Here is a 26,150-nt window from a genome sequence, read left to right on the forward strand (position 1 = left end):
AGTAATTTAAAGCAGAGATGGCATTAGCAAGACTACTTTATGACCATGATACTTCTTAGCAACGATCATCCCCTTAACTGCAGAAACAGAAATGTCCAAACTTTCTGTAGTCTTCCATACACTCAATTACCTGAGTATATTCCATAAAGAATGTTGAATATAGAGAAATGCGAGCATATTGTAACATGTCGGTGAGGTACTAATATTCGTAATATCAATACTGCTGTACAGAGTATCGAAATGGCACAAATAGGTCATAAAATGCAGAATCTGAACATGAGGATTTACTTACTTTGGTTCTTTCAATGGGAGGAAGATCTTGAGAAGTTCAAGCACAATAGCAGCTCCTATAACTCCAACAATAAGAACCTGTGCAATGTTAGCCAAGACCGGATACAGCCAGGACCAGATAAGGCACAACTTATCTCTCAGTTCGTCTGCAAACTCGCACATTACCTGAAATACAGAAACCTTACAAATGTTTTTTTTGTTCTTTTCACACTCACAAATGAAACTTCTTTACTGCAAACAGCCAGCGAATATATAAACACGCACAAAGTTTAAAACCTTGATACAAAGACATGTGTCATCTCAGGGTAAGTTCACACAGCGCAAATGAAAATAATCAGATGCAAATTCGGCTACATGAACATACCTTACAGGGAATGTATCCCCTAATTTTTTTTTTTTTACTAAATAAAACCAGACACACATTTCTTGCTAAACTGCTTTTATTTTTTGATAATTACATTTTTGGGCTTTTTTGTACATGTTTACAGGGATAGAAATCTTTCCTGAGCTGCTGTTGATAGCATTCAGAGACCGGCTTTACACTAGCCTTATAAACCATGGGATCCTGTTGTCTGGAAATTGATTTCTGTGATAGAGTTTTCTAGACATGCTCTGTGACCTGTGCAGGGATAGGGAGTAGATAAACTGCTATCAAATATTGTGAATGGTGGATCCTGAGTTATCTATATAGAAGTGTTCACTTTTATTGTAATGCTGCCTGTGATGAGAATGAAAGGTCTACTAAAGTTCTATACAGAACAGAAAGTGTCAGGCGATTACGAATAATGAAAACAAAGGTTTGGTACCGTGTTAGCCAGTAGAGCAAAATGTGATTGTTCCTAGCAAGAGAAACCACGTAATCTTGTAGATATGATACCTTTTAATGGCTAACAAAAATACATGATGTAATAATAGCGAGCTTGCGAACCTCTCGGGCTCTTCGTCAGGCTAAAAATGGATTAGATCTGAAGAGGCATGAATATTTATACACACTTATAATACACATACTTATGACAAGGCACAGACATGGATGAGATTGGTTTGCACTTAAAAAGGAATTCTGCAACAGCAAACAAACTTTTTTGTCTAGGCACTGATAGCGGAGTGAAAGCTTTATGGTCCCTGAATTACTGGGGGGGGGGGGGGGGGGAGTTCGTCAGGCCAGGAATGCTACGAGAGGTACACAAGCTTTTTTAACTAGACACTGATAACGAATTATAAATTTGTGGTCCCTCATTTACTGTTGATGGGGGTTGTCACCAGGCCAGCAGTCTTATCTGTGCAATAAATGTCTCACACCTCCCATTCACGCATAAATCCTGGGGAATAATTTAACCCAGTATTCAGCGTGTCAATGTCTGTGCCTTGTCATAAGTATGTATGTTATAAGTGTGTATAAATATTCATGCCTCTTCAGATCCAATCCATTAAGCTTGAAGAAGAACCCTGCGTTGGTTCGCAAGCTCACTATTACATCATGTATTTTTGTTAGCCATTAAAAGCTAGCATATCTACAAGATTACGTGGTTTCTCTTGCTGGGAACAATCACATTTAGGCGATTACGAGACTCAGTGGACAAAAGGAAAACTGCAGGACATATTAGAATTATTAAAAATTACAGAACGTTACGTGGAAAGTTTAAAAATAAATAGTAAATAGTTACCAAGAATTTTTAAGTTTAACACAGAAACTAAATTTAAATAATAGTTTTGTTGTTGTTAGCCGTTTAGTCGTTCACGACCCTCAGTGACCCTACAGGCTCCTTCCCTCCATGTTTCTCCGTTTTGCACTGCTTTTTTCAGCTGTGTGATATCAATGCCAGTATCAGCTTTGACAGTATCAAGAAAATAACAGTACCTTCCTGTTATAAAAAAACTCCATTACATTTTTAGATCCACAATATAGTGATGGTCCTGATATAGCTTTACAAGACCCATTTCGCACAATTATTATGGCTCTGTACAGAAGATTTATAGTTGGTCAAGTTCGGGATCTGATCCTTTGCCAAGCTTTGGAAAAGATGAACATCTGGCCTTATTACCAATTATACATGTGTGAAACAGGTCTAAAGTTTAAAACCAAAAAAGAGCTCCAAATCCCCTGCTTTCCTTCACAGAGTTAAAGTGTACCTCCAGTTATGGGTGCGAACATATATCCTGCCCAAAGTTCAAATGATGGCAGGAGACGGAGCCCTAAACCTAAAAATATATATTAAATTAATCAATACAGAATTATAGGATTAAATTGATCATGGTTTACCGTAAACAGAAGGTTTTACTAAGGCTCCATTAATAGTGTTTGAGCTTTGTGTTGAAGGTATATACTGGGAGGATTGCCCAACTTATACTAAAGGTAGGCTGTGATTTATGGTGCTGTGTATTCCTTCGTCACCCATAGGCATAGTTTAAGAAAAACAAAAAGAGCATACCAGCCTAATTGAGGACACGTTTGGCCTTCGTTGGGTGAATGCATCTTAATACGTTTGTGCTACACTCTGGAAGCTTTCCTCATACATATGTCAGACACAGTGTGAACATGGCCTAAGATCTATAATATCACCTTATAGGAGGAGGCTGGAATCACAGCTCGAATTGGAGTTTCTGGGAGTTTGCCAGGAAATGGCTCTTCATCCACCGTTGTGTTCTGTCCAATACCGTATTCTCTCGTAGTTTGTTGTGGAACACTATCCGCTGCTGTATGGGGGAACAAAGCCATCTGTAGTTTGCCACTTCAAGAGCAATGCATTTTCACTCCTGATCTAATAGGATGTGCTGGCTTTTGATATGTGCTTCTGTAATAACTATACATTTTTTTCCATTTCAAAGGGATCATCCAATTTCTAAAAACTGATGGCCAATTCTGAGCATATCAGGTTGGCCTAACAGCTGTTTGAAAGGGCTGCTGTGCTTGAGTGCTACATTTTCCTGAATTTTTACATCTGCATGTAACCTTGTGCATTCTCCGGACACAATACTTTTTTATAGCCACTGTTTTGTGTACTACAGTCTTGTCCCTTTGAAATGAATGGGGCAACACTGCAATACTCAGAACACCTCTATAAAAGCATGGCGGTCTGAGTACAAAAAAAAAATCACAACCATATGTAAAACACTGTATGGGCTGCAGTTTTCACAGGATCACCAAGACCCCCTCAAAGAGCTGATAAGTAATAATACCAATAGTCGCACCACCTATATGATACTGATGATCCTGTGATTAGTCCATCAATATTTATAAACCCAGATAATCCCTTTAATGAGCTAAGTAATTTTTTCAGCATCCTAGAAGAGATGCATTTGTCATTTAAAAAAAAAAAAAAAAAATATTATATATATATATATAGGTCAAATAATGCACTTCATGAAAAATATCCAGCAAATTCTGCATGAAGACTTTGCTAAAAACATCCTTTATTGAGCATAAGTATTACAAACATGAAAAGAATGTGCCACAAGGAGAATAATAGCCTATGTGTTTCAGATGACTCCATACTCATGATGTGTAAAAGAAAGGGACTGCATTATTCAAATATAAGAACTAGAAAGTCACACGACTGAAAGAAAGAAACCATTTATCCAAAGTCCTTAGAATACAATAGTAATGAGAGCTAGCTATAACATTAAATATGTAAGAACACATCCTGCTATTGCCTTGAGCAGCACGTGTACCCAAAATAAATATCCAATTTAGTGCTCGATTTTAATCCTTACGTTCTTCGGTATAAAAGAAGTATCCAAACTAATGCATGGAAGCGATCATCGCCATAAGCTTTTAAAGTCACATGTCTTTCCAAGTCTTCTATTTGAATAATGGTTGTCCCTTTGTTTTATATGCCATGAGTAAGGCGTAATACCAAACACTTGGGATATTATTCTCCCTGGGGCACGTTCTTTTCATGTTTTAAATCAATTGCATGTTTAATAAAGGCTGTTTTAGCAGAGTTTCCATGCTTGATTTACTGAATCATTTTCATGACCAACAAGACTCTGGGTTGGATACTGCTTCAGCCATGCAAATTGACAGGTCAGCGGATTACCCCTTTATTTCTACTTCTTAATGTGCCTCAGGTTTGAAGGTATATGTTGATATAGAATATTTGTACATCATTTTAGGGTCAACAGTAGGGCTATAGAAAGGGTTTACTTTGCCATTTAAAATTATTATTTTCCAATTGCTCAAAATTCACCTTTGGCTTCATTATATATACTGGTGTTATAGTAAGGATACATGAATTCTATTGTATATATCTTTTCCTGTGTTTCTCACATCGGCCTATGCAAACACGCCCATATAATATATATCTTCCTTCTTAGTAAATAGCAGCAGCTAAATAGTTAACTTGTTCATATTATACACTAGTACCGTATGTATTAGATTCTTGAGGAGCTGCTCACCCTTACCACCTTTGCATTTCTTAAGCCAAGCAGTGATATTACTGAGTTTATTTTCCGTTAGTTTTGATTCTCCTTGCTTCTTGGAAATCACATACTTTAGTAGTAACACACACCTTAAGGCATTAACATATGTTAATTGTTAGTAACTAGAACTTATCCTGAGATCTTATGTTATCTCTACTGTTACACAACAGAATGTATGTTAAAGGGGTTGTCCCGCGCCAAAACGGTTTTCTTTTTTTCAACCCCCCCCCCCCCCCCCCGTTCGGCGCGAGACAACCCCGATGCAGGGGTTAAAAAAGAACACCGGAGAGCGCTTACCTGAATCCCCGCGCTCCGGTGACTTCTTACTTACCTGCGGAGGATGGCCGCCGGGATCTTCTCCCTCCGTGTACCGCAGGGCTTCTTTGCGGTCCATGGCCATATTAATGCACTTTGTAATATACATCGTGCATTAAATATGAGCCATACAGAAGTTATTCACTTACCTTCCCTGCGCTGGCGTCCCCGTCTCCATGGTGCCGTCTAACTTCAGCGTCTAATCACCCGATTAGACGCGCTTGCGCAGAAGGGTCTTCTGCCTTCGGCTCGGTCTGGCACGAGCGGTGTTCTGGCTCCGCCCCCTTCTACGCGTCATCGCGTAGCTCCGCCCCGTCACGTGTGCCGATTCCAGCCAATCAGGAGGCTGGAATCAGCACACGCGATGGGGCAGAGCTACGCGATGACGCGTAGAAGGGGGCGGAGCCAGAACGCCACTGCTGCCAGACAGACCCGAAGGCAGAAGACCCTTCTGCGCAAGCGCGTCTAATCGGGCGATTAGACGCTAAAGTTAGACGGAGCCATGGAGACGGGGACGCCAGCGCAGGGAAGGTAAGTGAATTTCTGTATGGCTCATATTTAATGCACGATGTATATTACAAAGTGCATTAATATGGCCATACAGAAGTGCTTAACCCCACTTACTTTCGCGAGACAACCCCTTTAACCCCCTTCCCTGCCGCGATCTATGTAGATTGCGGCATGGGAAGGGTTCACAGAGGGAGCGCGCTCCCTCTGTGAAGTTGCCGGGGTCTTGCGATAAAAATCGCAGAGAGCCTGGCTTGTTGCCATGGCAACAGGACGCCAGATACTGGCGTCCTGTATTGCCATAGCCTGTGATCGCTGTATAAGTCCTGCCATGCCTTATCACAGTGATCATCAGTGCTGTGCCTTAAGTCCCCCAGAGGGACACGAATAGTGAAAAAAAAAAAAAAAAAAATGTACAAAAAAAAAAAAAAGGTAAAAAACCCCCCTTTTTTGTGCTTTGTCATCTTAGCATAAAAAAGGGAAAAAAAAAATCCCACATATTTGGTATTGTCACATCCGTAACAACGTGTTCAATAAGTTGCACATGCTTTTGACTCTGCTCGGAAAAAAGCGTAAAAAAAAAAAACACTAAAAACTGAGGCAAAATGCAAATTTTTTGTGTTTTGCCTCCCTAAAAACGCAATAAACGTGATCAAAAAAGCCATATGTACCCCAAAATGGTACCGATAAAAACTACAGATCGTCTCGCAAAAAATAAGCCCTCACAGAGCTCCGTACATAGACAAATAAAAAAGTTACTGGGCTTTGAATGCAGCGATTTAGAAAAAAAAAAAAATTCCAAAAAAAGGGGTTTTATTGCAGAAAAGTGGAAAAGCCTAAAAAAGTGTAAGAATTTTGGTTTTGTTGTAATTGTACCGGCCTGTCGAAAAAATGGATTGTGTCATTTATGCTGCATAATTAACACTGTAAAAAAACCAAAAAAAACCCCCCAAATCTATGGCAGAATTTATGCATTTTCTCTCGCTGTTATCATAAAAAACCTAATAAAAGTTTTACAATATAGTCTATGTCCCCCAAAATAGCACCATCAAAAACTACAGTTCGCCACACAAAAAACAAGACCTTATACTTCCGCATCAACGAAAAAATAAAAGTGTTATGACTTTTGAAAAATGGAGATGAAAATCCGCCAAAAATCATTGCAATCTTAAGCCCAAAATAGGCCATGTCCTTAAGGGGTTAAAGAGTGATGATTAGGAACAGAATAAGGGGATTGATCACTTGTCAGCATAAAATACATAAGACACCACTAGTTCAAACACATTAGATTGTTTTCTGCAGTGCAAACAAACTGTAGAACCCAGGTGGTTGGGTTCCAGAAAAGAAGCGTGAGAAGAAAAATAGTCCTAACAAGCCTCAAAATGGGCAGCCATAGGAAGCTGTAGCATAGAATTGGGGAGATGCTTGTGTAAAGTTAAGTAAGGTCCAACCACATTAGCATTAACTGCATATTAAGATGTACATTTTAACCTTGGCTATGGAAAATATAAGCTCAGACTCCCTCCTCAAGGAGTAATATCGTACCCAAACGTGGATTACCAATTTAATAAAAACCAGACCCATAGGAGGCCCAGTGGATCATCAGCCCAATATAATTTGTATAGAGTAACCCATTACATCTTACTGTGGCCCTCTGTAAAGTATAGCCCACAAATAATACACTCAGATCACCATCATAGACTCCGACTATACAAGAAGGTGAGACTAACGCCTTTCTGTACAGTGCCAAAAGGGGAGTTGAATCCTGGGGCGCTCTCTTTCAACCGCTCGCAGGCAGGCAGGGTACAGCAATCTCTGCACTTTAATAAAAGAGCAAGTAGTGAATGCGGTGGCACACCAGGTATAGGAGGTTTTGCTGATACCCAGCTTGTTCCACAATTAATGCCATAGAGAACGGTGCACCTGGAAACAAACCATTGAGACATTTTTCAATTCCGTTTTCCAGCCTCTGGCTTTCTATTATTTCTGGCAGGCCTATATTGAGAATATTGTTTCTCTCCCTGAGCAGTTTTCCAGGTCATTCGCCTTTTGGTGCCAGAGTTCTGCCTTACGAACTACATGCTGCAGGAATGATGTAAGCAGAGCTCTAATGTCTTCTAATGCAGAGATCCTTTTTTAGTGCGCATTAGGCCTCATGTCCATTGGGAAATTGTATTTAGCAAATCCGCACGTGAAAAAAAAACGCAAACCCACATTCCATAGGAAAGCATTGACCATCCGCAGTTAATTAAATAGCTGCAGATGGTATTTTAAGTGATTTGCGGATTTCACATGCGTGAAAAAAAACGCAACATGCTCCATTTCAGTGCAGATCACGCGTGCGGGAGCTCATATCTCAATTGATTTCCCGCATCAAAAAACCCCAAAAAACAATTACAGTGCATCCGCAGCAGAAATCTGCGCAGGCCTGATTTTCCCGTGGACATGAGGCCTTACAGAGCCAGACCCAATGTCCACGTGCGTATTTGATTTATAAAATCCACGCGTTGCCCCAGCATGGGAAATCCGTGCGTCTTGTTGCCCATAGGGATGCATTAGCATCCGTAGGGCAGCTAAAAGCAAGCGGATGGGATTTCTTCCCAGGGTGCGGGTCGCACGCACGGGAAGAAATTGCAGCATGCTCTATTTCCCTGCGGGTCTCCCGTACGGACAGCTCCCGCGGCTTCCAATGAAGCCTATGGAAGCTGACCGTATCCGCGGCACAGGGGCAGCTGTTTTTGCACGGTGCCACGGATACGCGGGAGAGCAGGAGTTTAAAAAAAAAACAAAAACAAAAAGCTGTGCACAGCGCATCCGCCGGCCAGAGAAAACAAGATCCGGCTTGCACGACGGAGAGTCCCACAGTGTCCGGAGAGGTAAGAAAAATTTCTTTTCTCTCTCCATGGCCCCAGGCACACACAGATTTCACTGCAAGATTCAGCAGCGGAATCCATGTGTGCAAGTGGACATGAGGCCTCAGACATTTTGGAGATCCTGTCTCAGGAGGCCAACTCCCATTTTTACTTTGTCAATTTTACATATTAAGGCAGCTGTGGAGGAGTAAATCGCAGATAACAATAAAGCAGGTCTCTGACCAACTGCTAACTCTTGAATCTCAGTTTCAGCCCCTGAGGGTCCTGGATCAACTTGCAATATATCAGGGCAGAAGTGTTGCTAGATCGGTGTGCAAGCCCCGTGCTTAGACTCATACCTGGTTAAATCAAAGTCGCTCTAAGGTGGAAATGTGTCTAGTCAGGCTCATAAAGGCTGTTGTATGGTGGACCCTGCGTTGTTTACTCCTGAAAGGGATTGTGAAAATGGGATCCTGGCCCTTTAAGAGGTCAATTTATATAAGTGTGCAAGTACTTTTAAAGTTACTTTCTCGGCACGGAGCCCATAGCTATGCACCAGACAAGGACCTCAGTGCGTTCCCGGTCACTACCCTCAAGTCCAGAGTGCATTTAGTGGCCATGGCAGAAGATGGCAGACCTCCATCCCATGCATCTCCACCACAAGTCACCTCCCAGCTGAAGGAGACCACAGGGTGCTGTTTTAAAGGATCGGTGGGTAAGTCTGTGTGCAGGATGGAGTCAGCATGATATAGGTAGCCAGGTAAACACTGGGAAAACTCAAAGCATTCGACCAGCCATGTTGAACGCAGGCCACACCCCCCATCCATAATACATTTTTATATAAATGTTATCGCTGTAGTTGAAAATGAAGACATTACTTCTGACTTCTCTTTGGTGAGCCTGGCAGTCAATGATAGTCAGCTCTCCATTCCTGAGGCTGCAACATAGCCCATGCAGTTAACATGCTCTGCACAACATATGTCACTAGACATTGAAATCCTATTAGTGTACTGTAAATGGTTAAAAAAGGCCAAAAAGTATTAAAACAGGAAAATGTGTCCACTATCTTGTAATAATAAATTGATATCCCCATAAACTGATCAGACAGCTATGCATGATCCAAAAATCCAGGTTCATAGTACACATCTACAAATGAAGAATCCATTAAATCTTACCTGATTCTGGGATGTTTGGAAAAGTAACTAAGACATCGTTGTCCCAAGAAATGGAGTACAGGTGTGAGTCTTCAAGATTCATTGTTGAACTTGAGTAATGAAGTATTTCCATATGTCTATTAACTTCCAATTTCACTTCTGCTATCTCACTCTGATTAACCTATTAACAACAATGGTTTCAGTACCATCTCATTTGCATATACAAAAAAATCCATTTTTATTGTTCCAACATTGACTCAACTGTACACATAAATTCTACAGAAGTAGCAATGTTCTGTATTGTCTATTACGACTGGGGATCGCTTCAGCACACAGCGGAATTACAGGTATTTTATGAATTATAAACAAACATATTAAACATTTTCCATTTACTGATTTTGTGAAACCTTTCCATCTCAGAGTTAAGAACGTATCAATAGCAAAAGCTACACTACAATGTTGTGGACCCTCAGAGTAGCAGCATGAGTAACACACAACTACATGGCTCATGATCACTCACTGCAGTTCTCCTTCCCTTAGGCCCCATTCAGATGACAGTATTTGTAAGCCACAACCAGGAGCAGAACCTACAGACAAAACACTGGAATGGAACGATCTGCCCTATTTCTGGGTTTCTGGACCCAATCCCGATTTTGGCTTACAAATACTAATGCAACATACTGACCAAAATATTGGCAACTGAATGAGGCCATAAAATGTGACAACCCAGATAATATGAAGTCTTATTATTAAAAGAGAACCTGTCACCCCCTTTGAACCCCAACTACATTACTGAGCTCAAAAGCTGAGGGAACGGGAAGTTAGGGAAACTGCGTTTGATACTGAATGCCCCTATTCCGTGAAAATGGTGAATAACTTAAATACAAGAAAAAGTAATCTCTAAGTGATACGGGTGAAAAAAGCACCGATTCGAGTCTAAGCAAGACTCAGAAAAAAATTCCATGACAAAAAACAAAAATTCATGACAAATCAGAAAATTCCATGGCATTTCCCGGTATTTCTTGAATTTCATCAAATTCCAGGTTTTCCATGATGAATATGAACCCTGATTATGTATCTATTCCAAGAATATTAAAGGAGGCTCTTTCTTCATGAGTTGGTGGCCATGGCATCAGTTTGGTATTGGAGCTCTCTCCCATTTACCTCAGTGGAAGCGAGCTGCATTAGTACAACAGGCCACTACCTAGCGGTCAGCTTTCTGAACATTTTGGGTATCCGCAGCATCTTCTCATCAGATGATCAATATGTTTTCACCTGGAAAATTCCTTTACGGTGATGTTGCCCATTTGCTGCGGATTTTGGTGCAAATCTGCAGTATATTTCACCCTCTCAATAGAATTCAAATCGAAGGGGTAAAATCCACTGCAGATCTGCACCAAAATCTGCAGCAAATTAGCCAAGTGTGAACGCACCTATAGGGCGCACCATTGGTGCAGATTTTGATGCAGAAATATGAATTTTGCTGCGGATTTTCTATGTAAAATCTGCAGCATTTCTGCTACGTGTAAATCTACCTTTAACAACCCGTACTACTTTCCGCAGAAAGCCCCTCATCCCATAGCGCGCCATCTCACGTTTTTCTAACATTTACATGTATTCAAAGAAAATGTTCAAGTTGTGCTTACTTTATTACCACCGATGGCGATCACCTCCTGCTGAACCGTTATACTTGTTCTACTGTAATTCAAGAGGTTGTGTAGCACAAGCAGCCGGACGCTCACCAAGGCATTGTGTGCGTCCCCAGATGTGTTGTAGTCTCCTGCAACGAAGTGCAAGGCAACATCTCAGTAAATACTGAAGACTGCAAGTCCGTGAAATAAGGATGACCTTTCAGCTAAAACACATTGAAATGTTAAAGCCACGACCAAAGTGTAAGCATACAGTTCTTAAAGAAAAGAAGGTCTATCAAGTCAGAGAGTGTATGAAGAAAGTTTAACCTTTTAACTGCCAGTGAAATACGTCATCTGTCTTGCCTTTAACTCCTCTTTCCCCTGCAGCCAGTTTTGGCCTTCCTGATCAGGCTCCATATTTCAAATGTGACATGTCACTTTAGGTGATAATACCTTGGGAATCCTTTTACTTATACAAGTGTTGAGTTTGTACCTATTAGCGGTCAATTTTCGTCGATATGTTTTGAATTTATAAAAATATCCTGAATTTACAGAACTTTTACAAAAATGTGCAATTTTCTAACTTTGACTTTTTTTTCGTTTGAAAGACAAAATCACATCATGCAAAACGTCTAATAATAAATAATATTTACCATGTGTGCGCTGTATGTTGGTACAATTTTGATAGCGTCATTTATTTATTTTGGACATCAGAAAGCGTGCAAATTAAGGGGCAATTTTTGTAATTTTCATGACAAAATCTATTTTTTAATGGACCAATTCAGTTCTGAGGTAACTTTCAGAGGCCTATATGTTAAAAACTCACATAAAATCGCCCCTTATTTAAAAAAATGCATCCCTCAAAGTTTTCAACACTTTGTTAACTCTTTAGGTTTTTCAATGGGAACTAAACCAAGATTGAGGATAAATTTGAAGATTTCAATTTTCTTGTAGATTTTTTTTTTCTGTAACACAATGGAATTTAGCAGATAAACAAAACTCAATATTACCCTGAATCTGCAGTTTTTATACATTTTTGTTGCAGAGAGAATATAAAGCCCCCTTTACACTTCACAATTATAATTCTAAACGCTCGTTAGATGGAGCAGTTTGCACAATTATTCTGGAGGTGTAACCGTGTGCAATGAAAGAACGATGAGTGATAAATTGCTGATCGGGTCTTTCATACTGACCTAAAAATCATCGCTGATCTGCAGCTGCATCATTCTACACAAAGAGGGCGTCATTCATCTATTATGAAAGATTGCCCGTATATTGTGAATGACGGAGAGCGGCCAGTACAATCTCCGGCCCGCTCCGCCTCTATTCACTGAAAGCAAAGAAGCAATCAACCGCTGTAGTACCAGACAGTCATCCTCTGTAAAAGGGAGTTAAGGGATAGAGCTCAGGGTCTGTTTAGATCTGCAGATTTCTCGTATGAACAAGCGAATGGCGTTAACAGTTCACTCGGCTAGCCCGTTTGAACAATGACGAATCTGCCTGTATAAACAAGAAACCGTTCAGTTGTTCACATTCGCTGAGAACGGCTAAACGATCGGTATTTAAACCAAGTGATCAGTGAACGAGCCAACGATGATTTTTAGTCCTGCATAACATGGATGAATGAAACGTGAACGATTATCTTGTACAGGTTGTTAGCTGTGTTTAGACCGAACAATTAAACTGGTCAACATGATTTTTTTTACCAGAATATCTAATGGTGGTTCTAGTAATAATTCACCTCCTGAATTCAAATATCTTGTTAGAATTTTTCCATCTGGCAGGTTTTTTTGTGACACATATTTCAAATTTTATAAGATTAGTACTTATGTAAGTCTACATTATGTGAAATCCAGTTACCTAGAAAGTTATTGATGATGATTGATGGGAATATTTTGCTTGTGTAAAGTTGGTGACACTGATAAGAACCGGGCCCCACATATATGCTGTTTATCATGTGTGAGTCTTCTTACTGGTTGGAAAAATGGTTCACATTATATGCCATTATAATGATTTGGAGGGAACCGAAGGGCCATTTAATAGATTACGATTTCTGCTTAACTAACGTTAAAGGAATCATATCTAAATCAAAATATACAATTCATTATCCCAATTTGATGCCAGTTATCCAAATCCCTGTCTTAAGGCCCTTTTAGACGGGACGAGTGTCGGGCAAACGATATCCGACATTCATCCCTGCATACACTTGCGCCCGTGCTCCTGCTCACACAGCATAAATGATGGACGATGAGCAGATCGTTGATCGCGCAGTGTAAATAGCAGCCGTTCAGTACTCAACGGCCGCTATGTTAAGGCAATCGAGAAATCTCCTGCTGCCTCCCCCCTGTGAGCCAGTGATATTAGCTCCCGTGCAACAGCACGAGAGCGAGTATGTGCAGGGACAAGTGTCCTGTCTAAATAGGCCTATGCATAGTGAAGAGTATCCTGTACCAAAGTGTCCAGATTTTGTGACCGTAAGTGACAGCTCTGACTCACACTGGAGAGGAAACATACAGCCATTTGAGAAGTGATCCTCCAAACAAGTTGTTCATCAAGACCTCACATCTTAGCTCAAGAAAATCTTAATGATCTTATACAAAATTTAAACATGTTTAAACAATAAGAACTTCCAGGCTCAAAGGATGGAATCTACTCCGCAAACACGTACAAATATGTAGATAGCATAGCCCCTCATTGTTTTGTTTTTTGCCTTCCTCTAGATCAACATTGGGGGTAATAGGCTGAATTGGATGGACATTGTTTTTTGTGGCCTTACATACTAACAAAAAAACATATGTTACTATGAGAGTTATGTTAAACTGTATTTTTTGAAGATAAAAGATGTAGTTTTTTGTAATACCGTTTTTTCTCTTGCGGAGGCCCTTGGAAGTCAACACCATGCAGTTGAGCGGCAATTGTTCAGACTCATCAAAAGTTAGTTTGAAGGCTATGCTTTTGCATACCAGTAACCAATTTCCATCAATACCTGTAGCACATGCTGCTATGACAGAGACATACGAAAATATGAAACTTAGAAGAAATCCAGTATGAAAAATATAACCCGAATATCTGTGGAGATTTGAAGGTCATTGCTTGGAATGTAACTTGGGTACACTAAATTCTGCTGTTTCTTATGTAAACGAGACAGCAGGGATCGGAAGTCTCACTATATTCAAAAACAATGACCTGAATGTGCATCTCTTACTCCTGGACAAATATGTCGAATGTACCTTTATTGAATCCTGAAAAGTGAATTTGCCTCCACTGCTTATAAAACTGGGACTGATAAAACTATTTGTAAAAGCAATTGATAGAAATACTGCAGCATTTATGCATTTGAAATCTAAAAGTCCCAAAGTTAGTGATGCGAAACTGAAAGAATCTATAGAGGGTCACAAATAAGATCAGTGATGGATGAGGAAAAGTTTCAGGAATTGTTCCATCCATTGCAAAAAGCAGCCTGGTTGTCATTCAGAAATGCCTGCTCTTCTTTTCTTGGAAATCAGAAAACCAATTTGATCTAGTGAGTGATCTTGTGTAATCATACCAAGCTATGGGATGCAATTTGTCCTTAAACATTCACTTCTTGGAGTCCCACCTGGGCTTCTTCCCCGAAAACTTGGTGCTGTTAGTGACCAGCAGGACGAGCATCTCCATCAGCAGATTTCTACAATGGAACAGAGGTACCCAGTATGCTGCTGACTATTGCTAGGCCATCCCAAAATATTCCCTTCAATCATCATCAATAACTTTATAGGTAAACTGTACCTCACATAGTGTTGACTTACATAAGTACTAATTAAAAAAAAAACTTATCAAAAAAAAAATCTGCTTGCTGAAAAGATTCTAACAGATTTGAATTCAGGGGTGAAATATTACTAGAATCACCACTAAAGATTCTTGTGAAAGAAAAAGTTTTGTTTTGTAAGCCACTTTTGCTCATTGGAATGATCTTTTGAATGATAATTGTTCCAAGTAAAAGGCCCTTTACAGATTGTATAAGATCGTAATAATATTTGTGTTCATATGATACAATTTACTAGGCACAATATTCAAGGTGCAACAGTGAAGTCTCTCCCTCTGTACAGACTCCAGTACATTTGTTGACTTTGTGACTCCAAATGTTTACCTACACTGGAACCGTGAATATTTGTAGTCTATTAATTTCTGTTGACTATGTGAAGATAGCTGCAAACAAACATAAGCATTAAGGCCCATTAGACAACGATTATCGCTCAAAAGCTATCTTTTGAGCGACAATCGCTGTGTCTAAATGCGCTGCCATCGTTCACTTTTCGCGCACTATTTGTTCATCATTGATTTTTAGCAAGCTAGAAACCAACAATAACCCTTATCAGCGCCGCTCCCTGATTTTCTCAGCGGTATTATTTCAGCTGGTATCCCACTGGGACTTCCCAGCAGGATACCAGCTGAAAGCTCAGAGAACAAAGCAGCTGTCAGTGCTCCTGTTGTTTCTCGGAGCTATCAGCTCAGCAGAACACTGCTGATAACTGCGGGAACAAAGCAGCTGTTTGCATATACAAAACAGCTGCTTTTCTCAGAGTTATCATCAGTGTTCCTCTCCGCCTGAATTTAACTCTATAAGCAGCTACTTAGCTAATTAAGAGTCGTTTGAGCGATTTTTGAGCAATCATCTTTCAGTCTAAATGTATCCTTAGTGACAGGCACAGTTATAAGCAAAATTATTCAATCCCTATTGCAAATTAGGTTTAATTTGCTAAATTTACAGTCTTCAGCTGTTCCTTGCCGTTCTGTAAATTTCTCATGGTGTACATTTTTATCTAACACTAACCTTTGTAGAATAAAGACTAAAATTTATTAGCCGGTCTTTGAGCTCTACGTATTCCATAACCCCAAAGTTGTATTGTGTTGTGTTTCAGCTGGTGGAGACCCAGAAGGCTCATATTTAGACAGTGAACAGAACCTAGGTGGCTGACCTACCTGGCAGAAACGGTCAGTGGTGGCAGCGAAGTGTTTTGGGGCTTGCTAGGCCATGTTAGATGCAATTTGGGCTCCATCGTGCACAAGTGCAGGAGGCAGGGAGCTGGGAATCAGTCGATCCTGCAGTCTGCCCCTAGATGCCGTAACCGTTAGTAACCTGACTGATAGCATGCCAGTGCGTGTAATAGTGTGTAATTCTGTGTGTGGCGCTCATTCTTGATACTGGAATTGAGATTTTTGAATATTGTGTCCATTTTTTCATCATTTGCTTATCATTAACATGGTTATTGATCCTTTGATTTCCATAACTCTACAACTTTTCCTGCTTGATGTTGCAATTTTAATGCTGAGGAGTGTACTTGACTGAATGCTGCAGGTTTCCAGTGTAGAGGAAGCAAAGCAGCCCCAGAGCATCACCGAGCCCCCGCCGTACTTCACTGTAGCCAGGGCTTTTTTTTAGCCTCATTCTTTCTCCTGCAGACACACCATTGATCTATTGACCTGAAAATGTCCAATTTTGTTTCATCACTCTACAGAACAGAATCCCAAAACTTCTGTGGCTTATATATACACACACGAGTATAATCTTGTGCTTTTTCCTTTGAGGCAGAAGAGGTGTACATCTTGGAGTTTGGGTATGAAATACTTTAGCATTTAGTATACGCCTTAGGGCGCCCACCCACTGGCGTTTTTTTTCACTGCGAAATTCGCAGGTTTTTTTTTTTCTGCAGGGGGTCTATGGGACTTGTAATGTAAAAATCGCGATTTACCGCGATATCGCGATTTTGCGCGATCGCGATTTTAGCTTTGCATGTCCCATAGCCCAAAGACCCCTGCAGAAAAAAAAAAAACGCTGCGAATTTCGCAGTAAAAAAACGCTAGTGGGTGGGCACCCTACTGTGCAAACGGAAACCTCAGTGTCTGCTGCCACCAAATCTTGCTGTAGGTCTTTTGCAGTCACTTAAGAGTTTTTGACCATCTGCCTCCTGATGATAGCTTCCTCTTTCTGCCATATCCAGGTAGTGTAACCAGAGTTCATTTAACTTTGAACTTGCGAAATATGCTTCCAACTTTATCTCTAGGAACATTCAGAGGCCTTTGCTATTTTTTTTGTATCCTGTTCCTCGTTTGTACAAGGTAACGAGGTCTTCACTTTTCGGACCACTCTTGACTTAGGTCGAATGCAGATGGCTGGGTCGGATTCCGACTGCAAGATCCTCGCAGCGGGATGCGACCCTGTGCCCCTGCAGTGACCTACAGCTTACCTGTCCGATGTCTTCACTCTGCGCTGTGGATGTGCCGGCTGGCGCACAGCCGATGCATCAGCGATGACGCGGCTGTGCGAACCTCTGCAAGGCTAGCACTAGAATAGGACATGCCACGATTTCCACCCCGCGAGTGGAATATTGCAGTTGAATTCTGATCGCGGGCATGGAAATGCATTTTTCAATGCATGTCTTATGGGCTGTATTTGCTGCGGGATCCATAACTCCAGATCTCGCAGTGCAAATACACTCGAGTTTGGAGAAACCAGTTTGGAGCTATGTAAACTGATCTTGTTAAACTGCAAAAAAACTGCTGAAGCTTTATAAATTTGGCAAATAAACCTAATTTTCAATGGAGGTTGGATAATTTTGATTGCAAACTGTATGAATTCTGCACTTCATGATTTGTTATTTTCATGACAATGTTGTATGTTATAGTCTGTCTTGGGTCAGACATTTAGCCACAATAATGAATTTTCATGGATATTTTACAAAAGCAACGCTTTAATGCAAAATAGCATGTGAAATTTTTAGGCTGGGTTCTCTCAGGATGGAAATCTCACGACTTGGCTACACCGAAAAGCTGTGAGATTTCCGGGGAAGACCTGCAGCTTCAAAACTTGCGGCATTTCGCCGTGGGTTTTGGAGCGGTTCGGCCGCCGGGATTCAGTTGGGGCTTTCTTTCCCTATAGGGAGGAGTGAGGCTGCAACGGAAAAAAAAAAAAGAATTGACAAGCTGCGACTGTGAATTCCGCGCCACATCGCCGGTTCCACCAGGCTTTGCCGTGACAGACTAGCCGCCCTATGTGGACGAGATTTTTGCAAAATATCGTCTACATAGCTGGCTAATCCCGGGATTAGAAGCCGCGGGCAGATTTGACGCACAGAAATTCCGCACGGAATTTCCGTGGCATATCCATCCCGTGTGAACCCAGCCTTAGTGTGCCAGGTATAGGCTTTCAGAAAATACACTGAAGTGGCAATTCCCTGTCATCAAAAGGAAAGGGTATGGGGGATTGAGCTGGAGATACATAACCACCATAATGATATACATTTGGGCACATGTACTAAGGTCCCCACGATCTCCCACCATACATACCCCGACGCTGCTGCAGGACGTAACTGTACATCCTGTAGTGTTAAGGGGTTAAATTAGAATGGGAAACTGGAAACAAATGTTATGGGCATCTAGTTGGAGTCCATTTTTGAAATTACACTTCATTGCTTTTCATATGGAAAGTTACATAATTCGTGCAACTTACTTATGACCATTCTGCAACTTATTCGAGAAACTCCTCTGTTTACGGGAAATCCATTTAGGTGTATTCGTCCCCTTATATAGCTGATATTAGAACTAACCTAAACAGAGCAAGAGAGTCATTACTGCCTAAAATAAAATAAAGGTTTGTTTTTTCAGCAATGTAATAACAGCTCATGAATAACCTGTACTCATCCCTGGGAGAGCACTGTAGAGATGATACGCTCCCATTAAGAAAATCCGTGGATTGAATTTATTTAATTTAGTTGGTATAACTTGAGTAAGCCTGGTGAATGTAAAGAAAACTCAGCACTAGGAACTATTTTCATGTCATTTAAATCAATGGTCACCTCCACAATCACAATTTTGGTAAATAAGACACCCCCCGCCCACACACACCCACTTCCATTTAAAAAAAAACTCTTTACTGTTGTAATAATCAGCCAGCTCCTCTGAAGGAGTGTGTAAGAGACTTCCGGACTGCGGCCTCCCAACATGCCCAATGGGTACCTTGACTCTCATTATGCGAGACCTCACAGTCAGGCTAGAACGTCCTTATTTTCTGTATTAATAGCACAGTTATTAATTGATGACCTCTATAGCAGTCATTATTACAGAAAATAATGCAGTTTCAGCCACAACACGAGATCTTGCGTTCTGAAAGTGGATGCGACCACGAGGGATGCCAGACGATAGAGGGAGGATGCAATGCAGAAGTGTTCCCCCGACTTCCTTGGAGGTGTGAGCTGATTAAACTTGACTTGATAGGTTATGAATATGTGATCTGTGTGGGTTTGCCACTCGGGACGCCCACTGATCAGTGAAGGGGCTATGGACTCTTCAAACAACTGCACAGAAGTGGTGCCTGGTATAGCGTCTCAATCCCATTCACCTAAATGGAACTGAGCTGCTCCCAAGCCACGTGATGAATGAATGTGACTTCACTGGCCTGCTCAGTGGGGGTCTAGAATGGTGGACCACCACCAATCACAATCAGATACTGATGTCCTACCCTAAGGAGATATATATATATATATATTTTTTTTTTCTTTTTTCGGGGGGGTGGGGAGCAGAATGGCAGAATACAAATTTTGATTACAAAGAGATATCCTTGCTCGCTTCTGAAAAACTGCCAGCGCTGCAAACAGAATGCTATTCTGCCTCGGAGCAAGAAGCAGGACAGCAACAGATGTTTCAGAATACATCATACAGCATGTGTAATATCACAGATTGGTGGGGAGATTAGAAAAGGAGCATAAATAAGTCTCAGCTAGGCTGGGTTCTCGGGCGTCTTAAGAATCGCTGGATTGTTCGAATTTGAACAATAACATGGCCAACGATTGACGATAAACAACAATTTGTTCGCTTATCGTTCATTTCATGCAAACATGAAAATCATTGTTGGCTCGTTCTCAAATCGTTCGGTTTAAATACCGATCGTTAAGTCGGGGCCCCATGTACTGCTACAATTTATCTGCCCGTATAAATGGGATACACGAGTGATCTCAATCATCGTTCGCTAGTACGAACAATAAATAGTTCCACATAAAAGCACCCTTATGCATCTAACTGTAATCCTGCACAGAACCTTTACTGTTTTAATCAACAGGAATAAATACATGGAAAGCATGGGTCAAAAATGGACAGTGAAGAAGTTTCCACACAATGGGGGACATTGACAAAGGGCCTTATGCCAGAATTCTGGTGTAGAAAAGTCACAAATTTTGGTGCAAGTTCCACTTACCCAAAATGTTAGCAACTTTTTGGCTTTCTGTGCTGCCATTGCTACTTTTGTAAGCATGGTTACCCCAGACCGGCACGTACATTTATAATTTACACCAGCGCTTTGCGTAAATTATACCTGAAATCTACTTCAGCTCCTGGCTAGCATATACTTCTGTGTCAGAGCACGGAGGACCTGAGATGTGACTAATACATGTCAAGAGACGTGCGCCTCTACATATATTAGTCACACCGTGCACCGATGGAAATTATATTGAGACTGGCGTTGGCATTGCCAGTCTTAGTAAGTCTTCCCCAGTGTATATTTTTTGGCAGTTTTTCATATAGTTTTTGAACCAAAGCCAGAAGTGAAATTCATAAGATCAAGGAAATATAAAAGGAGGGAATTACACTTTGCGCTGGATCCACTCCTGGCTTTTGCTCAAAAATTGCATGAAGGACTGCAGTGGCGATTTTTCCAAAAAGTGCTTTGTGTGAAAACACCCTAGACATCTTGCCAGAACTAGTTCTAGTGAAATAGTCACAGCTCCCATATGCTAAAAGGGTTTCCCAAGGAAATACTAAGGATGACTTATCTTCAAGATAGGGCATCAATAGTTAATCGGCCGGGGTGCACTGCTCAGGATCCCAGCTGATAGGGTGCCTGCAACACACAACCGACACTTGTATGGTGGCTGACGCAGGTCTCGTTAAACTCCGATCTCCAGGGGCAGACCCCTGCAGATTAACTACTGATGACTTATCCTAAGGATAGGTCATCAATTGTATTTCCATGGAAAACCCCTCTGATACCACACATGCAGTTTTTCGTATGTTGTATTCCCTTCAGGTGAAACGCCACAAACGCACCCGACGCAGAGCTTCTTGAAGCTTTAAGGGGGTGTCAGAGGTAAAGTTTTTCTTTAAATCTATCTTTCCCATGCCCAAACATAACAAGACAGCTAATACTCACCTCCTCTAGCTCCCTGCATGTCCCCGGCTGCAGCTCCCCGCTACCCATGTGATGTAAATGAGATGTCACAGGCTGTTGCAGCCAATCACGGTGTCCAGTGCTCTATCACTGAGCCTCATGATTGGCTGCAGCAGCCGACAGGGAAAGGTGATGCGGGACATGCATGGAGCCAGAGGAGGAGAGTATAGTCAAATTATGTTTTGGGGTCAAAATTCATTAAAAAAATTAAAACAGATGACCCCATTAAAGGACTAATCATATAAAAACAATCCCTACTAATCAATAGGGATTTCAAAGCGAGGGATCCCAGATTCTGTAGCCTCCTCCATGAGCTAACGAGGGGTGGTTGTTGCTTGGGTGGTCTCACCCCATCTATACATTCATACGGATGACCGCCATGTAATTCTTCATTTCCTTTGCTCGGAATATCTGGACGGTCGCAGCCTCATACAGCTATTCATTGTACTGGCACGGCACTGATGGACTATTTGGCAGTGAGCTCTGGGCTTACCTGTTCTGTCACCTTCTCCGCCCCATGTAAGGTTGTCACATTTACCGTTACGGTCTCCTAAAGATAAAATATGTACAGTATTACTGTGCGAGACAGTCTCTGGCCTCGCAGCGATACACATGGGATTTCTCAATCTTAGCATCCGTATTAAAGAGGTTTTTTGATTAATTTTATACAGTTTTGGGCCTCTCGTATATAAAATAAATATACTTACTGTGGTGCTGGACCGCTGTTTGGCAGCCCAGCGCCAAGGCCTTTGACAGGTGACGTCACTGGGTTAGAAGATCCGGTGACAACCCATAGACATGTCACATTGGCTTCCAATATAGACGTTCCCCGGCAGGTTTATGGGACATCATCAGTGACGCCCCTGTTCGGTATTCTATTGGCTGCAGCGGTTCCACGTGGGTAAGCAACCTACGTGACCGCTGCAGCCCGCAGTAAACAGAAGAGCGGAGCAGCCATGGGGGCGCAGTGCAGCAGCGGGAGGCAAGGAGGTTTTTCATTTTCAACTTTGTTCGTCCTTCGCTGCCAACACTGTTGGTAATTTGGAAAAGCCCTTTAAATGGAATTTGTCACCATGCTTTTGCAGCCCTCACTCAGAGAACCATTAGGTAGTGCCTGTCACACTGATTACAGTGATATGTCTGCTGTATGTATCTGTGCAGGAGTTATGGAGAACCCTGCATGTTACTACCGTATTTCCCCCAAAATAGGACACTGTCTTATATTAATCTTTGCCCCAAAAGAGGCACAGTGTCTTACTTTCGAGAAGGATGGGTGGGGAGCTTATACTCACCTGGTCTGCAGCGTCCCGATGGTCTTCGGTGGAACCGGCGCTCGATGAGCCAACCACAGCCACTCAGCGATGTCATTCACTGAATGGCTGTGATTGGCTGACTAGGGCTCAATTAGCCAATCACAGCGCTCGCTTTGCTGAAGGCGAGGTATTCAAAGCCCTGTCACCAGGAAGAAGCTCAGCTGTCAGCCGGGGAGGACGCAGTTTGCCGGAGACCCGCCAGAGACCATCAAGACGCTGCAGACCAGGTGAGTATAGATTTTTTTAAATGCAGTTTAGCTAGGTCTTATTTTCAGGGGAGGTCTTATACTTCATGCCTTCCCAAAACTGGGATAGGTCTTATTATCAGGGTAGGTCCTATTTTCGGGGAAGCGCTGTAGTAGCAGCCAGACAGAGGACTAGTCCTGCATATTCATGAGCTGCAGGCTGGCTACACCCCACCCACCCTCCAGCTAATGCTCAGCAGCTCTCATGCGCAGTAATAGGCAGGCAGCAGTCAATCATTGGCTGGAGGGAGTTGTGGGTGTAGCTAGCCTGCAGCTCATGAATATCCAGGCCTCTGTGCAGGTGCTACTACTGATAAAAGGCAAGTTTCTCCAAAACTACTGCACAGATTCACATCACTGTAATTAGTGTGACTGTCACTGCCTTAGGCTAAAGGCCCATTTAGACAACGATTGTCGCTCACAGACATTTTTTGAGCGATAATTGTGTGTAACTGCACTTACATCATACAGTTTTTGTTGAGCCGTCGCTCATCGTTGTCTTTCAGTGTGCTGAAAGACAGCAATCAGCCTTATCAGGGATTCACAGCGGGATACAGCTGATACTATTGTTTCAGCTGTATCCCGCTTTCTGATGACAGGCTGGGTATGAAGAATAGAGCGGTCCAGCTCTGTTCTCCATACCTCGCACACAGCGCTCAGCTGTATAACAGCTCTGCGCTCCGTGCAGAAAACAGCTGGATGCAGAAGACAAGCGGGGACACCTCCCCCCCGCTTGTCTTCTGCATCCTCCGGAGCGCAAGGTGATCGCTCAACGCTTAAGCGATCATTTTGCGATGTAAATGACAACGATTATCGCTCAAAATACATCTTTTGAGTGATAATCGTTGTCTAAATGGGCCTTAACTTCACACAGGTGAGTGTGATATAGTGCTGGTCAACAAGGGGTGCAAGAAACATGGTGACTCTTTAAGAAATACCTACGGCATGTATGTATCCTCCAAAGTCCTGCAGAGCTGGCAGAGCACAAGCTTCCCATCGCTGCAGTCAGTCAGTCTGAACAAGAAGGGTGTGCAATATTATGTGCCCCCTGCCTTTCAGGTATTGGGGCACCATGTCTATTTAAATTATAGGATAGGCTTTTGACAACTTAATAGTAAGGCGGCTAGATTAATTTAGTACAGCAATTCCCTCCCTTATACAAAGTCAGTGTGTTTTGTCAATTAACCCCTTGAGTGGCACGCCCGGAAAATTTGCGGGGACGAGCTCCACTGCTCATAGCAACATAGCCCGGAAGATTTCCGGGCTATGTATCACTATGGGATCTGCAGAACACAATGCCACAAGCTGTGACAGTGTGCTCTGCCTGCACAGACCCACACAGAGCAGTGCAAGGGCTTTGAAAAACCAGCAGAAGATATTGCCGACATGTCGGCAATATCCTGCTTTGTTTACAAGTTGCCATAGAGACCATCGGCTTGTCAGAAGCAAGCCGATGGTCTCTGTGGCAGGGAGAGCTGGTTGTTAGCTGTCAGAGGACAGCTAGGTACTAGCTCTTACAGCAGAGATCAGAGAAAACCTCCGATCTCTGCTGTGTTAACCCTTTACATGCTGCAGTCTATGTGACTGCAGCATGTAAAGGGTTGTCACTGCAGCATGTAAAGGGCTGTCACCATCGGACCCCTGGAATGTGATCAGGGGTCCTGATGGGTCCCTGTGGAAGTCCCCTAAAGGGACAAAAAAATTTAAAAAAAAAAAAAAAAAAAAAAGGAAAAAAATAATTAAAAAAAATTAAAAAAACACTTGTCTCCCTTTACTTTGTAAAAAATCAAAAATACAATCACACATGTGGTATCCGTGTGCGTCGTAATGACCCAGAGAAGGAAGTTAATACATTATTTAACCCCTTAATTACATGGCCCCTTTTTTTCTTTTTTCCCCATTTCTTTTTTTCTTCCCCCGTTTAAAAAATCACAACTTGTCCCGCAAAAAACAAGCCCTCATATGGCCATGTCAATGGAAAAATGAAAAAGTTATGGCTCTTGAGACGCAACTGCAAAACTAGTTGAAATTCAATGATTAGACCATTTTAAAAAACCTGCCCTGGTGGGCACGACAGGGTGGTAGGAAACCTGCCACTCAAGGGGTTAAAGGGGTTTTAAAAAAAATTATAAAAGGGTTAAAATAAAGTGAATAGTCACCTATCCCTGCTGCAGCCCAGATGCCTGCCACACGCAACCCGGAAGAAATGGTGGCCGTTCAGTGGGCACATGACCGCTCAGCCAATCACAGGCTTCAGAGCCATGAAAGTATCACCGCTGAAGCCTGCGAGCAGCTGAGTGGTCATGTGCAAACTGAACGCCTGACATTTCTTGGGGGGGGGGGGGGGGGGGGGGCTGGGGGGGGGTCTATGCAGCGGGCACCGGGGCTTTCTAAATAAAGTCTCTATTCCTGGCGAGCCCCGTACATGTGGCAGCAGTGACTGGGAGCACGGGTGACACTAGAGGGAGTGATCACGACAGGTAGGTACCTTCACACAGAGCCACTAGCGCTCAAAGTCACGCAGACAAGTGGTTGGGGGTGACATGACAGTCGTTACACAGAGCGATGATTGCTCATTAGTTGTCTGCTGAGATCTCCTTCACAGAGGGATCTCCATGCAAATCCAATCGCAAGTCGCTCAAATATGAATCCCAGGACTTTATATCAGACTACTTTTTGATAAGCTGAAACAAGCGGTGGCTGCTCGCCGGTCACCATGCTGGTGGGGAGGTCTACGCTGAACGACTATTGTTTGAATTTACTCTTTGAGCGATTATTTGGCTGATCCTCTCTACTTGTAAAGAAAGGCACCTTAAGGCCTCATGCACACGGGCAGATTTTTGCTGTGGAATTCGGGGCTGGCGTCCGTCTCTGGGTTCGCCGCAATAACCCTCCATGGCATGCTATGGAAAAATGATTCTTCATGCACACGAGCGGAAACCAATTGCAGTTTGCGCTCTCGGATGAAAAGTCGCAGCAGGTTTCATTTTACTGTGCAGTCAATGGAAGCCATCCGGCCCACGGCTGGTCGCGATTATGATTGTGGATGGGCCGTGGGAAGGCAGGAGATTTAAAAAAAAAAATCCATACTGCGCATGTGCGATGGAGCGACGAACAGCACGTCCGCAGTACAGAAAAACGAAGACGCACACAGGTAAAGGGGGTCGCCGGCGCATTCCGGATAGGAGGCTTCCTGCTTTTCACCACTGAAAGAGGCAGAAGTGA

General features: G+C 42.3%; 1 protein-coding gene across 1 annotated transcript in view; it reads right to left on the bottom strand.

The window, feature by feature from the left end:
* GINM1 (glycosylated integral membrane protein 1) overlaps positions 1-26,150 on the bottom strand; it is a 30,779-nt gene that overhangs the window by 3,770 nt on the left and 859 nt on the right. Inside the window, exons 2-7 of the mRNA XM_066605440.1 lie at positions 21,861-21,917; positions 18,659-18,755; positions 11,185-11,318; positions 9,560-9,719; positions 2,852-2,985; positions 293-456 (exon numbers count right to left, since the gene is read on the bottom strand). Coding sequence (XP_066461537.1) covers positions 293-456; positions 2,852-2,985; positions 9,560-9,719; positions 11,185-11,318; positions 18,659-18,755; positions 21,861-21,917 — 746 coding nt within the window. The remainder of the gene's footprint in view (positions 1-292; positions 457-2,851; positions 2,986-9,559; positions 9,720-11,184; positions 11,319-18,658; positions 18,756-21,860; positions 21,918-26,150) is intronic.

This window comes from Eleutherodactylus coqui, chromosome 1, assembly GCF_035609145.1.
Source record: "Eleutherodactylus coqui strain aEleCoq1 chromosome 1, aEleCoq1.hap1, whole genome shotgun sequence".
NCBI classification, from domain to species: Eukaryota; Metazoa; Chordata; class Amphibia; order Anura; family Eleutherodactylidae; genus Eleutherodactylus; species Eleutherodactylus coqui.